This window comes from Garra rufa, chromosome 20 (assembly GCF_049309525.1).
Source record: "Garra rufa chromosome 20, GarRuf1.0, whole genome shotgun sequence".
Taxonomy (NCBI): Eukaryota; Metazoa; Chordata; class Actinopteri; order Cypriniformes; family Cyprinidae; genus Garra; species Garra rufa.
This window is the reverse complement of record NC_133380.1, coordinates 20,319,566-20,336,100: the sequence shown is the minus strand read 5'-3', so window position 1 is coordinate 20,336,100 and position 16,535 is coordinate 20,319,566. Positions and strand designations below refer to the sequence as shown.

The 16,535-nt window shown below is 37.9% G+C and overlaps 1 protein-coding gene across 2 annotated transcripts in view; it reads right to left on the bottom strand.

Moving 5' to 3' along the window:
- rassf5 (Ras association domain family member 5) overlaps positions 1-15,658 on the bottom strand; it is a 59,351-nt gene extending 43,693 nt beyond the window's left edge. The window contains exon 1 of one of the 2 annotated variants that reach the window (XM_073826120.1): positions 15,003-15,658. In XM_073826120.1, coding sequence (XP_073682221.1) covers positions 15,003-15,657 — 655 coding nt within the window. In that variant the 5' untranslated portion in view covers position 15,658. Of the gene's footprint in view, positions 1-4,872; positions 5,290-15,002 lie in introns of those variants that run through there. The other variant, XM_073826121.1, reaches the window with a different exon arrangement.
- Between the last annotated feature and the right edge of the window lie 877 nt (positions 15,659-16,535).

Below are 16,535 nucleotides of genomic sequence, written 5' to 3'. Positions count from 1 at the left end.
TAATGTTTCTAAATTAGAAACAGACACAAAAACTCCAATAAACAGACACAAACATGCAGCACTTTGACAGAAACACACTGGTTCATTCAAGAAGCAAGAAATGTTAAAGTAAAGAACCTTTCTGACTCACATACTATGACCTGTTTTAAAATGTGTAGTTCTCTTACATCGAGCAAGCGCAGATATACTTGACCATTCATAGAGATTCAAAGACAACCCCTGGGATAATAGCCATGGGTAACTGGTGGGTATTTAGTCTGTAATTAAACTGAACAGATCTGTCTTAAGAGGGACCACATAACAAAATCTGACCTTTCTTTCCAGGAGGAATCAAGTCTAAATTTCAGAATAAGTTGTGTACAGTTCTGCAATAATTTACTAGAAATGCACTGATATTAAAATTAGGGCCAACACTGATAAGCAGATAATTATGTTAACATTATGAGATACCAATATTGATGTAAAAGTGTATGCATAACAAAATTATAACGTGCAAAAAACTGATATTTATTTAGAGATTTGCTTAAGATTACATTTAAAAGTGTTATTCAATTATACATTTTTTAAAAGATGAACATTAAGTGAGTGTTGGATGACTTGAAAAGTACTCCACATGTAAAAATAGTGAACATGGGCATGCACAATCTTTAAAACAGTACTGTATATGTTACTGCATTCATATTCCCTAATCTATTGATTACTCTAATGTGAGTGAAAGCAGTCAAATCACTTTTTAGACACTTGTTAGACTGAGTTTATCAACCTGGCAGTGACTAAAATTCCCTTCTCACTCCTTTTCACAACAATCCATCCATCCATCCTTTCACAGACGCAAAGTCTATTGCTAATACTGCACAGTGAGTCAATTTTATTTAGATCATTCATCCCATTTACACTCAATGTATACTGGGGCTAAATTCACATATGACATTCAGAAATGACAAACCTTGAGAGCTTTCCTCTCTTTCTTTTTCAGTGTTTATATTTAATTCCTCATTTTATTCCCTTCCTCCACAGCTTCCTTGTTTCTTTTTTTCCACGTAGACACCCCCACATTTAGTTTTACCGCTGGAAAAACACGATCAACCCAAAACAGAAGAAGCAAAAAAAGTGACCGAACACTTGAAACATGTTTCAACTCCTCACTGTTATTTATTTTTGTCCAAAATCTGAAAATTAGGATTCCAGTTTCAAATTAAACCTGTATAATTTCAACCAAATGAACAGACTGACATATGATTGAAATATGATGTTAATAGAATTTGGCAAGAAATTGTACTTTCTAAATATTTTTCTTTAAAAATCCAACACAAATCAAAATGCTCTTTTAGTTCCTTGCTCTTAGAATACTGCAAGAGAAAAGAAAATATTGTTGTTATCCAAGGAGGTATTAACCCACAGTAAAACAACGTCTGGCACTGTGTTTATACCCTATTAAAACATAATGAATAGAAATAGCCCCGAACCCATTAATGCTTAGCTTAGGAAAAGCAAGGCCTAACGAAGTGTAAAGTATCGACACAGTGCAAATCAGGATGTTTTGTCTTGTGAAGCATGGGCAAAACCTTTTAGATGCTAAAGATGCTGAACGAGCACTAAAACCCAATCTAAGGGATTTAATAAGCTGCACCACTCAGGTCACTTCGGCCCTGAACACATGACACAGACACAGTCTCACATAGCTTATGTCAGCTTTCAATACACTGTGGGTGGGAAATTGTCAATAGAAATTGAAAGTAATTGTGAAGAGTACATTGTTAGTGACAAATAACATGAATTATGTGTCCAGTGTTTACTTTGAACACAGATGCTGACAAGTCTGAATACAGACAGGTTTGTTTAAGCTCTTATCAGCATTTCACAGCCACGCTTTTACAATCAAGCTCACAGATTCAGCATCAGTTTGAGCTGACAGAATACTTCTATAGTTCTTCTATAGTCACATCTAAGTTTTAACATAATGGCTCACTAGAGGAAGGCCTTTTGGCCATGTTCAGGCCTTTAAATCCTGCTTGAGAACTTGGGTTATTTACTTCATAACATGTAAAATTCACACCGCCTGCTGCTGATTTCTGTCTTACTCAGCGTGTGTCATCCACGGCAGTGCGTCAGTGTGTGCGGGAGCTGATGGCTAACGTCATCATGAAGCAGAAAGGGTGAGAAAAGTACTACCGTCATCTCATGAGCTTGTCAACTCATAAGCATTTCCGAACCAGAGACTAAAAAGGCTCGTATTTGCCAAACAGCTTTAATGCTAATTGGATTGGCCATGACTTAGAAAGTAAAGTCTACTGGGAGCTAAAAGCCAGATGTGACAGTATTATCAGAGCACTGAGTGTGTGGATCTGCACTGACAGACACTTTCAAATGTTATGACTGTCCATGTCCATAAAAAAGCACTGTTATGAAAACTGAAAGGAAAACTTCACCCAAAATGTTCCAAACCTGTAAGGCCTTCATTTATCTTTAGAACGCAAATGAAGATACTTGGATGAAATCCGAGAGTTTTTCGACCCTGCATAGACAGCAACGCAACTACCACGTTCAAGGCCTAGAAAGGCAGTAAGGACATCATCAAAAAAGTCCAACCGTAATGTTATGAAGAGGAAATTGTTGAATAAAGTCGTTACAAATATTATTCTTGTAGCTTCATAACATTACGGTTGAACCACTGATGTAACATGGACTATTTTAACAATGTCCTTACTACCTTTCTGGGCCTTGAATGTGTCAGTTGACTTGCTGTAGGGTCAGAAAGTTCTCGAATTTCATTAAAAAATATCTTAATTTGTGTTTCCAAGATGACTGAAGGTCTTTTTTGGCACACAGGCCATCACCTTTCCATGTGAAACCATCAATCTCAACCAAAGACTTTCTTTGAAACTTAGAAAAAGAAGTCTCATCGGTGTATCTTGCTTTTTATTCAAGTATGATACTAAGTGAACAGAAGGGAAGTTAACTTCACACTAAAGCAGATCACTTTTTATTCATTAGGCATGGTGTACTGTATCCCTGTCTCTGTCTACTCAAAGAGGGATTCCGGTTCAGATCAATGGGAAATTCAATTTCAACTCCCTTGGCTTCTGATCAAGACGTCATTTTGCCGAAAACAGCACTGAGATCAAATTCATCCGCTGATGCCTAGGCGTCTAACTTGACTGCATAAGCAACAAACGATCCGTGAGAATCTGAGACCGTGACTCCACAAACACAACATAGCATGCAGACGAGGAAACTTTTAACAAACTTTCCAAGATTATTAAGTGGTGCTTTTGAAGGCAAGCTATTTTTCTAAACTCCTAACTCCCAAGTATTAAATCAATGTGCTGCATAACATTTATAAAGTAATAGCCTGAAGTAAGAGATCTATCCTCAACAATCCGGCCATTTGGAGGTGTCATTCATATGATATGAATGACACCTCCAAATGGCCGGATTGTTGAGCATAGATCTATTACTTCAGTCTATTACTTTATAAGCAACACTCTAGAAATCACCAAGAACACCTTAAGATCACCCAGAATCCACATAGAAACCTCTACAGATCAACTATTCATTCAAAGGTTCTTTAAAGAACCAACTCTTTTTTTAGCTTTTTATAATCTGAAGAACCTTCTTTCGCCACAAAGAACCTTTCGTAAAACAGAAAGGTTCTTCAGATTTTAAAGGTTCCAAAAAGGTTCTTCTATGGCATCGTGAAGCACCTTTATTTTTAAGAGTGTTTAACAGTGGCATTGATTGTTCCATGAAGAACCTTGAACATCCATGAAACCTTTCAAATGCAGAAAAGGTTCTTTAGTAGAGGAATGTTCTTCAGAAATGGTTCTTTTAAGAACTGTTCACTGAAAGGTTCTTTAGAGTACCAAAAATGGTTCTTCTATGGTATCACCATAAAAATACCCCTTTGGAGCCTTTATTTGTGACCCTGGACCACCAAACCAGTCTTAAGTAGCACAAATATATTGGTAGAAATAGCCAAAAATACATTGTATGGGTCAATATTATTGATTTTTTTTGAATGAAGTAAAGATCATGTTCCATGAAGTTATTTTTTAAATTTCCGACCATAAATATATCAACACTTCATTTTTGATTAATAATATGAATTGCAAAGAACTTCATTTGGACAACTTTAAAGGCGATTTTCTAAATATTTTGATTTTTTTGCACCCTCAGAATCCAGATTTTCAGATTTTTCCTATCCTAACAAACCATACATCAACGGAAAGCTAATTTATTCAGCTTTCAGATAATGTATAGATCTCAATTTTTTTTAAATGACCCGTATGACTGGTTTTGTGGTCCAGGGTCACATATTAAGAGTGTAGAACATCCTAGAAACTGCATAAGAGCATATAGCAACATGTTTACAACCATTTAAAACAGAGAAGCACACTTGAGCAAGTTTTTCACAGGTAAGGTCATTTTGTTTAGACGATGTAAATGTAGTTTCATCATGTTTCTTAATAGCATCAGGTAAATCTAGTGTTGAAATAGTGAATACAGTACAATTAAGCATTATACATTGCACTCTGTCTGCCTGGTTTACCGGCACATTCTAGAACCACAGAAGCTTTTAGCGGCTGAGTTACAGATCAATGTCTATTCAACACATGAATGGACAACAATAGATACAACATGAGAGAGAAAACGAGACAGAGAGGGAAAGAAAGAGACCACGAGAGCAAGAAAAGGAGAACGAGAACGTGATGCGGCAACAAGGCTATTTAAGGAAGGTGAAAGCCACTGCAGAGCTCTGTGACTGAAACCTAATTGGCCAGGTCTAGTCACAGAGGATAAAAGTACATTAAGTTTTAGTCTCACAGTCACTTACTAAGCCAGGATATTTCTCATCTCTCGGTCTCAAGTTACCTGATAACATGAGGGTCCCGCTACTGCTGGAGCGCCGCAGCAAGCGGAGGCCCTCGGACCAGGAGCGGGACTTGGGCAGGCGGCGGAAGAACCGTCCCAGCCGCTTGGAGACCTGTCCAAAGCAGGCGCTGGCCACCGCCTCCTCGGTCCTCATCTCCGGCAGCATGACCGCCGCTATCTGCGGCCTGTTGCGGCCATGACCCCAGTGCCACCACTGCGTCCCGCTCCAGGTGCCAGTCCGTGAGCGGCCGCCGTCCCGGTTGGGGCTGGGCGCCTGTGGCTCCGTTGCGTCGTGGTGTGGGCTCCCTGCGCCAGTCGCTCCTGTGTGTCCACCATCGCAGGGCTGCGCTCGGTTTTGTGTTGTGCACTGAACGCCCCCCTCCCTGCCTTTCTGCCACCCTGCACCCCTACCCTCTGACACAATCCCCCCCTCCGCTGACTGGTACTCTCTCTCCTGTTCTTGCCTCTCTGCGTCCGTGCTCCTGTTTTTCTCACGCAGTGCAGAACTCGTACCAGCTCAGACTGCACCCACTCATCCTGCTCTCTGCAGCATGTTTTTCATTGAATCCTTAAAGGCACAGCCGCACTGCTCTCCTGCCTCCTACTCTCTTTTCCTCTCCCTCCCTGTCCTTTTCTCTCCATCTCAATCGATCCATCAATCTCTCTCTCTTCCTCCCTCTATGCCTCTCTCCTGTCACTCCGTGCCATCATGCCACTTCCTGTGTGAGAATACAGTCCCACGCTTGGAGAAACCTGTTGTCCTTAAGGACGTCTCAAGTTCTGAACATGTTAGCCCTCTATTCTACATCTTCCTCATTCTCTCTAGTGTATATCTATAAATAAAGAGAATTGAGAGCAATGTCTTGCTCCATTTTCTCTTAACAACAACTATTAAAGCATCAATGAAGGTTTACAATTTGATAACCTCCATAAACTACCTCCTTGCTACCTCCATGTTTGTTCATCCAGAAACAATTGCATATTAATGATCTAATACCTCAACGATGCATCTCATATTCCTATTTAGACTAGAGGTTCACAGATTTGCTTATCCCAAAATAAATTAATACGAACTAGCTAATGAATGCAAATATACAGTTGAGGTAAAAAAAAAAAAAAATTACATACACCTTGCATAACCTGCTAAATATTAATTATTTTACCAAAAAAGAGGGGTCATACAAAATGCATGTTATTTTTTATTAAGTGAATATGATATTTCACATAAAAGATATTTACATATAGTCCAGAAGAGAAAATAATAGTTAAATTGATAAAATATTACCCTGTTCAAAAGTTTACATACACTTGATTCTTAATACTGTGTTGTTACCTGAATGATTCACAGCTGTGTTTTTTTTTTCGTTTAGTGATAGTTGTTCATGAGTCCCTTGTTTATCCTGAAAAGTTAAACTTCCTACTGTTCTTCAGAAAAATCCTTCAGATCCCACAAATTCAGTTTTTTCAGCATTTTTGTGTATTTGATACCTTTCCAACAATGACTGTATGATTTTAAGATCTATCTTTTCACACTGAGGACAACTGAGGGACTCATATGTAACTATTACAGAAGGTTCAAATGCTCACTGATGCTTCAGAAGGAAAAAACGATGCATTTAGAGCCAGGGGTGTAAACTTTTTAACAGAATGAAGGTGTAAATTCTTCTTATTTTGCCTAAATATCATATTCTTTTCATTTAGTACTGCCCTTCAGAAGCTACAGAAGATACTTACATGTTTCTTAGAACACAAAAAAAGTTGTTCTGAAGCATCAATGAGCGTTTGAACCTTGTGTAATAGTTCATACGAGTCCCTCAGTTCCCTCAGTGTGAAAAGATGGATCTCAAAAGCATACAGTCATTGTTGGAAAGGGTTCAAATACACAAATATGCTAAAAAACCAAATAATTTGTGGAAACTGAAAGATTTTTCTGAAAAAAAGCAGTTTAACTGTTCAAGACAAACAAGGAACTCATGAACATCTATCACTTTTGAACATGGTCATAAAACAACTGATTTACATTTATAAAACAAAAACTGCCCCAGTTAGCCAAACAATATCTTAATGTTTAGACAAAACCTAGGACAAATACCAAGCCGTTCGTATTTTGCATTTGACTTCTGCTGACTATAATAGATGGGGTGGCACATTTCCTTCTGTCCTTATCCCAGGTCTCTCATAAGAGAGAGTGAGTCTGTGAGAGACAGATAGAGGTAGAGAGAAGTAGCCAAGGGCAGCCTAAATATAGCCTGAGATAACTCCCAAAAGGCCTGTCATACTTTTGTGAACTCACTCCTCCTGTTCAGCAATAACTGCCCCCTACACCTCGTCACAGACCTCATTAACACATCTTTACTTCACACACGCATGAAACACAGCCCACTCTACACCTCCATCTCAAACTGCTGCCTGATACTAATATCCAACCAATGAAGCCTTCATGCAAAAGCTGGCTATCCGTCCTCTGAATACCGTGAAGCCACAGTACTGAAACAGGAAGTGATGATTTAACAGACCCAGTCCATCTGTCGCTTGAGGTGAATGTTGTATTGAGAAAGTAGACAAAGCTCCTGCTGTATAACCGTGTGTTCAACAAGGTTGCACACATGAGCACTAAAACATCTACAACATGACTAACGCATTTTCAATGGGTTTTTGTGGTGCACACAGGCAAGCTTGTGCCAGCGGTTTGATTTAGTTCGAAAAGTTAGGCATTGGAGAAGCAGACTTGATTTACAAGTTTTATCTTGTTAAAGTGAAGAAAAAGGAATTGAATGGCAATGGAATGTAAAAGCTATAATGTTTCTGGTTCAGTAGAAAGAAAGGACAGCAAAGCATATAACACAGATGTAAGATGTCTCATATTTCTTTTTAAAGGATTAGTTCACTCCTGAATTAAAATTTCCTGGTAATTTACCTCCATTTCATTCAAGATGAAAGATGAAAGTAAGGTTTTTGAGAAAAACATTCCAGCATTTATCTCCATATAGTGGACTTTATAGGAATCAATGCGTTGAAGGTCCAAATTGCAGCTTCAGTGCAGCTTCAAAGGGCTCTACACAATTCCAGCCGAGAAATAAGGGTCTTATCTAGCTCTACAATCAGCCATTTAATAAAAAAAAATATATATATATTTTTTTTTAACCAAAAATTCTCATCTCGCATTAGCTCTACAGTGCATGTCTATGACTTTATCGCATTACGTAATCACGTTCAAGACGAAAAACCTCCAACTTCAAAATCGTCCAACATCGTTGTTTTACACTTTTTTTGTAAAGGCTGTTTGACCTTTTTTGGACGTTCGCTTTGTAAACACTGGGTTATTACTTCCACCTACATCATGTGTGACCTTTCCAACGTGATTACGTAATGTGTGAAGTCGTGGATGCAAAGCTACTGCAAGATGAGCATTTGTGGTTAAAAAGTATAGAAATTTACATTTTTAGAAAATAATGATTGTTTTGCTAGACAAGACCCTTATTCCTTGGCTGGGATTGTGTAGAGCCCTTTGAAGCTGCAATGAAACTGCAATTTAGACCTTCAACGCATTGACTCCCATTGAAGTCCACTATATGGCGAAACATCCTGGAATGTTTTCCTCAAAAACATACATTTATTTTCAACTAAAGAAAGACGTGAACATCTTGGATTTAAACGGCCTTTACAAAAAAAGTAAAACAGCGATGTAGCTAGACAAGACGAGCATTTGAGGTTAAAAAATATAGTATTCCTGAAAATTTTCCCTCAATAATTTCTTTACGACTGAAGAAAGAAAGACATGAACATCTTGGATGACAAGGGGGGAGAGTAAATTATCTGTAAATTTTTGGTTCTGAAAGTGAACTTCTCCATTAATAAGTCTAAATTCTGCCAGCTGAAACAATATTTAAGGACGTTCTGTACTGTGGATGCACAGCATCCGAAAGTAGAAAGTAAACAACACATTACGTCTTTCCAGCAGTATCATTTTACCTCGTCGAGGCCAAAAGGAAGACATTCCTCTTTCTAGCATTACAGCCAGTCTGAAACTTTTAATTAAAAATCAATCCATTGTCTGACTGGCATCCATAAGCTATAATCCATCTGCAATATGGCTAAACACAACTCTAGCATGGATTAAACTCCTCCACTGCAGACGGATGGGTGCCGAATTGGGTGGGGGAAGTTGCCAAAAAGCCAGCCAGATTAGACAAATAAAGCCAGACTGAAGGAGAGGGAGAGAGCAGGTAAGACTGATGCTTTGAGACAGGCCCATGCAGTGATGAAAGCTTTTAAAGACACCCACTCACTCACTCAGTAACTCTGAGTCACACTAGCAGGGAGGAGGAGCGTCACATGAACAGGCTACCTGAGGAGAACTCACTTATTCTCCTTGACTAAACCTTGAGACCGTGTCTAAGCCTGCTGTGATTCAGCATAACACATATCCGTCATATAAAGGGAATATAAATCCGAAACAGAACTCAATAATGGTAGTGCTAAACACAATGGAGCACGCAGTACATCTTTCACAATCCGTTTAGCTATGCATTTGTACAATCGAAGACTAATGAGAGGTTTCAGGTTTTGACAGTGAATGTTGGCTGAGCAAGAAAGAGCTGCCTTAGAGGAACATTTTATTGCTGAAAAGATATTCATTTATAGCTTAGGAGATTTCATAGAGTTCAGATATGCTTCTCATGAAAATTCCTTTCATTTTAAATGAGAGGATTGTTTATATATGGCAAGAGAATACACTGGGAAAAAATGCACAACAGAATTCTGTGATATAAACTCACAATTATTACTTTCTTCTCAGAATTAAGTAATACAAACGTACAATTGTGAGTTTATATCATGCAATTATGACTTAATTTCTCAGATTTGCAAGTTTATATCACAATTCTGACAGAAATTGTGAGTTTGTATCACGCAATTTTGAGTTATAAAGTCAGAATTGTGTGATATAAACTCACAATTCGGACTTTTTTTCCTCAGAAAGTGTGATAAAAATTGTGAATAAAGTCAGAATTGCATGATATATATATTTCACAATTCTGACTTTTTTTCCCTCAGAACTGTGTGATATAAATTATAGGTTATAAAGTCCAATTTTGAGAGGGGAAAAAACTTAAATGTTTAAATCTCATAATTCTGACTTAACTTGCAACTGCATCTGAGTTTATATCAATACAATTCAGACTCTATTTCTCAGAATTTTGAACTTTTGTTTTGCAATTCTGACTTTATCTGACTTTAACTCACAATTGGGAGTTTATATAATGCAATTCTGAAAAAAAGTCTGATTTGCACGATTATATCTCGCAATTCTGACTTTATAACTCACAATTAGAAGTTTATATCATGCAATTCTGAAAAAAGTCTGATTTGCACGTTTATATCTCGCAATTCTGACTTTATAACGCACAATTGGGAGTTTATATCGTGCAATTCTGAAAAAAGTCTGATTTGCACGTTTATATCTCGCAATTCTGACTTTATAACGCACAATTAGAAGTTTATATCGTGCAATTCTGAAAAAAGTCTGATTTGCACGTTTATATCTCGCAATTCTGACTTTATAACGCACAATTAGAAGTTTATATCGTGCAATTCTGAAAAAAGTCTGATTTGCACGTTTATATCTCGCAATTCTGACTTTATAACGCACAATTGGGAGTTTATATCGTGCAATTCTGAAAAAAGTCTGATTTGCACGTTTATATCTCGCAATTCTGACTTTATACTCTCTGCATTCTGCATTCAGGCTCACAACTGTGAGTTTATATCAGGCAATTATGACTTAATTTTTCAGATTTGCAAGTTTATATCACAATTCTGACAAAAAAAAGTCAGACTTGCGAAATGTAAACTCACAATTCTGACTTTTTTCCTCAGAATTGTGATATAAACTCGCAATTGTGAGCTATAAAGTCAGAATTGCGAAATTTGACTTTTTTTCTTGCAATTCTGACTTTTTTTCTAAGAATTGTGATATATAAACTCGCAATTCTGAGTCATAAAGTCCAATTTAAAACGAAAGATGAAAAAGTTTATAACTCACAATTCTGACTTAATAACTCCCAACTGCATGTTATAAAGTCAGAATTGCAAGAAATAAATCCGCATTTGTGAGAAAAAAGTCTGAATTGTATGTTTATGTCTCACAGTTCTGACTTTATAACTCGCAATTGTGAGTTTATATCACACAATTCTGAGGTAAGTCAGAATTGTGAGATAAAAAGTCGCAACTACCTTTTTTATTTAATGATGGAAATGGGTGTCCATACTTTTAAAGCAACAATCGTTACCAGTTTTTTAGTGTAGAGCTATAAAAATAATGTGTACTGAACACCAAAGCTCAGATAATCTTAGAAGAATTTGATAAGAAAGTCTTTGGTTTCTTGGTGAATAAGTGCAAGACATACAGTACTGCTCTAAACTATAGAGGAGACTTTTAAAAGGATTCATTTGAAAATGAAAACTCTTTCTCACATTGCTGAGTACAAATAACACTGTATTTTCATTGTACAGACAAAACACCTTATATTTTCTTCTGTGTTCTGCAGAAAACCATACAGGTTTGGAAAAACAACAGGGTGAGTAAATAATGACTTTCATTTTTGGTTAAACTATTACTTTAAGTTTTTTTTTCAGAACAAACATCTGAGAATCAGGTGACTTCAGCAAAAGTCCATTTGTTCCTTTTTGAATTGTATTGTTGTCTAAAATAAACAATCGAGATATTAAAGAGAACTGATTTGTGTTTTTTCCTTCCTTTAGAAGAAAGTATAAACACAAAGGAGCTGTTTATAGGTGAACGTAACCACTGATGGTCTCTGACTGCCTCTTTCATTCAGTGTGTATAATTACGGTCTGTGTACATCTGTAGTAGTCAAGACACTCCATCTTTAGCCCGTCTGCACCACCGCAACCTCTTAAATACAGCATTTCCCAGCATGCCCCAAGACACTTCTACAACAATTACAAACTACAATGTTGTGCTTCACCCATGAGTGACTTCTGGTCATGTGCAATAACTAGGAGCATCTCAACACACTACAGAAGAATGAAACCAATGCTTATGTTGGAGGCATATCAGGACATGCTCATGGAATGCTACACAAAACCCCCCTGAACTGAAAACAGCAACATTTAAAAAGATGGAAATCCCCGATGTATCCCAAAGTGAATCGTAGAGACAAACCACAACAAAACTACCAGGAAAAATTACACCCAGGCCTGGCATTTACAATGAAAGGTTGCGGAGAAAGAGGAACAAGTGCTTAAAACTCCTGCGGTTTCAATGAAAATAGTGGAAGTCTATAAAATGTGATAAGAAGCTTTTGCAAACACGCTCTACATTTTCATTATCATATACTTCAGTTCTGCTCCACTTGCACAAGCTTTTAATCTTGAGGTGAACTGTTCCTTTAAGAAAATGTATAAACAGAAATGAAAATTAAAGAGGATAGCTCACCCAAAAATGAACCTTCTGTTATCACTTATGCACCCTTTTTTGAAGAATGTTTCAACCATTTTAGTCAATACGGCTAAATAGGGTCTAAAACAACAATTCACCCCACTGACCTAAATTTAATTTTTAGGTAAACTATGTCTTTAAGAGGACTATTTATAAAGACAAATAATAAGCCTAAGGGAGTGTTAAAGATACGCCCATATTTGACTTTTCGCTGCTCTGGAAGGGCAGAACAGTCATTGGGGTTAATGTATAATCCTCAAAATCATCCTCAACTTCTAAATGATACACTCCATAAACCCCTGCAATTTCACCGTCTGCCTCTTATGAAGCCGTTCACTGCAGTACCTTTTCCAAAAGAGAACTGCTGACACACTGCTAACTCAGCAACGCTTTACACATGCATACACACACACACACACACACACACACACACACACACACACACACATACGCAAGCGAACAGATGCACCATATGCACACACACTGACAAAAACACAAATACACACGCTGAACCTTCTGATCTCAGGGTGAACTGGGGTAAACTCATTTATCTCAGATCACCATGGGACATTCTAGCACTAAATTTAATCTTTCAAATACACTGCGTTGGCAGAGATTCATTTAAAGCTAATGTCATTCTACATCATTCACAGATCTATTTCTGTAACTCAAGCGAAATTAAATGGAATTTGATTTTGGTTCTCTTTTACAAACCTCTCAAAAGAAGTTTTATTTATAACGGAGGTTACAGAGTAGTTTTGTTACAGCAGCCCTTTAAAAGCAAAAAGGGCATTTAGTAACCAAATTAGCTGAAGTGCATGATGGGACAGTGGTGCAGCAATAAAGGTACGACGGAAAAGCATACAGAGGAAGCAAGTACCTTAAAATGATCAGGAAAATTTAACATAATTCAAACACTTGGATATCTTGTTAGATGTACCACTTCAGATTCTTACTCTTTCTTTTTAAAAGGCAAGTGTACCTCACATGCTTTAAATGTTTCTCATTCCTATCTTTACAAGCCAATAAATCAAAGACCCCTGTGGGTCACAGTACTTCATTTATGAATCTCAAAGTATCTGGAGGGGGTTGTCAGAGTCCCCCCTTTATCTTCATATACTACTAATCAAACATGACAAATAATGAAACAGAAAAACAAAACAATGACCTCTGCTGGGAACTCCCCCCTCATCCTCTGAAAACCCTCCACATGTATCAGCACGCTTCATCTTGATTAAACATACAGTGCTGGAAGTTCCTATAACAAACACTGGAGCCACAAACAACCCCTTCAGCAGAAAACAGGCTACTAGCAAAACAAACACTTGTGTACTTTATAAACACATTTATGTGCACTCGTCAGTGTTTGTCTCTTCTGTCATTTCCTTCCTCTTTCTTTTTGGTTTGAACAACTAGTAGAAGTAGAGTTAAAGTAGGGATTTTTCCCTCTTTTTTACTATTTAAAAATTTGTCAGGCTTTTAAGTTTAGAGAGTCTTTTACTATGCTAAAGACCTATCCATCCCTCTATCTGTTGTATCAATCCCACTATTTGCCCATTAGTTCCTCCATCTTTATCTATCCATCCATCTATACACAACTAATTTGTCCATCCATCCCTTCATCTGTTTAAATCTCTCTGTTCTATCAATCACCCTACTATTCACCCATTCATTTATCCATCCATCTTCATCCATCTATCTATACTCAACTATTTGTCCATCCATCTATCCCTTCATCTGTATCCATCCCTCTATCTGTTCTATCAACCCATCCAATTATTCACCCATTCATCTATCCATCTACTCAACTATTTGTTCATCCATCCATTCATCCCTTCATCTGTTCTATCCCATCCCTCTGTTCTATCAATCTGTCCAACTATTCACCATCTTCATCCATCTATCTATACTCAACTATTTGTCCATCCATCCGTCCATCCCTTTATCTGTTTACATCCCTTTATCTGTTGTATCAATCTGTCCAACTATTCACCCATTCATCCATCCATCTATTCTCAACAATTTGTCCATCCATCCCTTCATCTGTTTCCATCCCGTTTCCAAACTGTAGACCTATCCATCCCTCTATCTGTTGTATCAATCCCACTGCTTGCCCATTTATCCCTTTATCTTTATCTATCTGTCTGTACTCAACTAATTCATCCATCCCTTCATCTCTTTCCATCTCGATCTGTTGTATCAATCCCTCCAACTATTCGCCTATTCATCCATCCATCATCATCTATCTATACTCATTTAATTCATTCATCCCCCTCTGTTGTATCAAACCAGCTATTCGCCTATTCATCCATCCATTTTTATCTATCAATCTATCCCTTCATCAATTTCCATCCCTCTATCTGTTGTATCAATCCCTCCAACTATTCACCCATCCATATTCATCTATCTACCTATCTATAACTGTTTATTTATCCAGCACTTCATCTGTTTCCATCCATCAATCCATAGACCTTTTCCTCAGAGTATTCGTCCATTCTGCAGTCATCCAACATCTTTCTATATGCTTCCCTCAGACTATGCATTCATCCATCTAACATTCCGCCTGTTCATCTATCCGTCAGTCCATCCACCTTTTCGTTCATCCTACCTCCATTCATCCCTCTGTATATCTAAGCTCAAATGAGGAGAGGAGATATCGGTCACTTACTTTGACACTTGAATGCAGCGCTGCTGATCTGGCGGTTGCAGGCGTCGCACCAGTCCTGGCTCAGCTGTCTGGAGATAAAGATGTGGCCCTCTCCCTTCTCTGCCTTCACCCTCGGGTCTTTGTGGTTGAAGATGGACCATGCCTCCCTCCTGAGAGGCTCGCTTCGCATCTTCACTACTCCTGACCTTGCCTGTGTCAGCTTGTCGATCGACAGTCCCTCCAGTTCGTCTGGCGCGCAGCTGAAGTTTGACCGCGCCGAGGGATTGCGAACTTCTTGCGGTGATGAAGACCATGCCGTTTCCCTCACTGAGCTTCTCCGGCTCCCGGCACTGTGTCTGCGAAATATTCCGTTATTGTTGTTCGCGTTCTCTCGTTCCATGTCCACAATCGTTCCGTCCATGTTACTACGTGGCGAACCGGCACTACAGCCTCGGCTGTGTGATGCTGAAGGGGGCTCGTGATTGAATAAAACGAGCGATGCTGAGACTGCGGCTCTGGCGCTGTCCATATCACTCGGTCTGTTTCGCATGATCTTGTCTAGCGACCATTTACGCGTGAATTTTTTCCTCTCGCTAGACTTCAATTTGTGAAACAGTTGCTGATCCGAGTCGAGGAGGTGTTGAGCAGGGTGCTGTCCTAAAGTGACGGACGCCATGTCTTTCTGGTAAGAGTTGTATGTGGGAAGAATACAAACTAAATTGAAGCGCCAGCGGCGAGAGTGTGACGCGCACACTGATTCAGCGGCGCGCTTTAAATGTCACTGGCTGAGCGGACGCGCGCGGACCTGCCCCTTGCAAACTCATGATCTTATAGACCACTTCTCTGTTATCCCATTAAATACAAGAAACGGAGAATTTTACAAATGCTACGACCGCCCATCACAAACTCATGATCTTGTAGATCACTTCTCTGTTATTCCACTAAATACAAGAAACAGAGAATAAAAAAAGCCATGAATAAACTTTGTCACTAACTCATATTTTCTCTCTGTGTCTTAATTTGTTTGGTGTTTAGATGAATAGTCACTTGACATTACAAAAATATGTAATATTGTGCATTTTTATATTTATATAACTATTTGTGGTGTCAAACGATTAATCACATCCAAAATATGCTTTGTTTACGTTATATGTGTGTGTACTGTGTATACATTATGCATATATAAATATGAAATAGAAAAATGTTTATAAATTAAAAATATTTATTAGTGCTGTCAAATCGATCAATCTCATCCAAAATAAGTTTGTTTGCATAATATATGCGTGTACTGTATATATTTAATATATATTTTTTCTGATATGAGAAGAGGATGGATGGATATCCTAAATAAATACATCATGTATGTTTATATAAGCATCATAAACACAATAGAAACACATTATGCAAACAAACTTTTATTTTGGATGCTATTAATCATGACTAATAGATTTGACAGCACTAATTTACATATAATATCAACTATACGAATATAAATATATACATGTAAATATTTCCAAAACATAAACTGTATCTGTGTATTTATATATACATAAT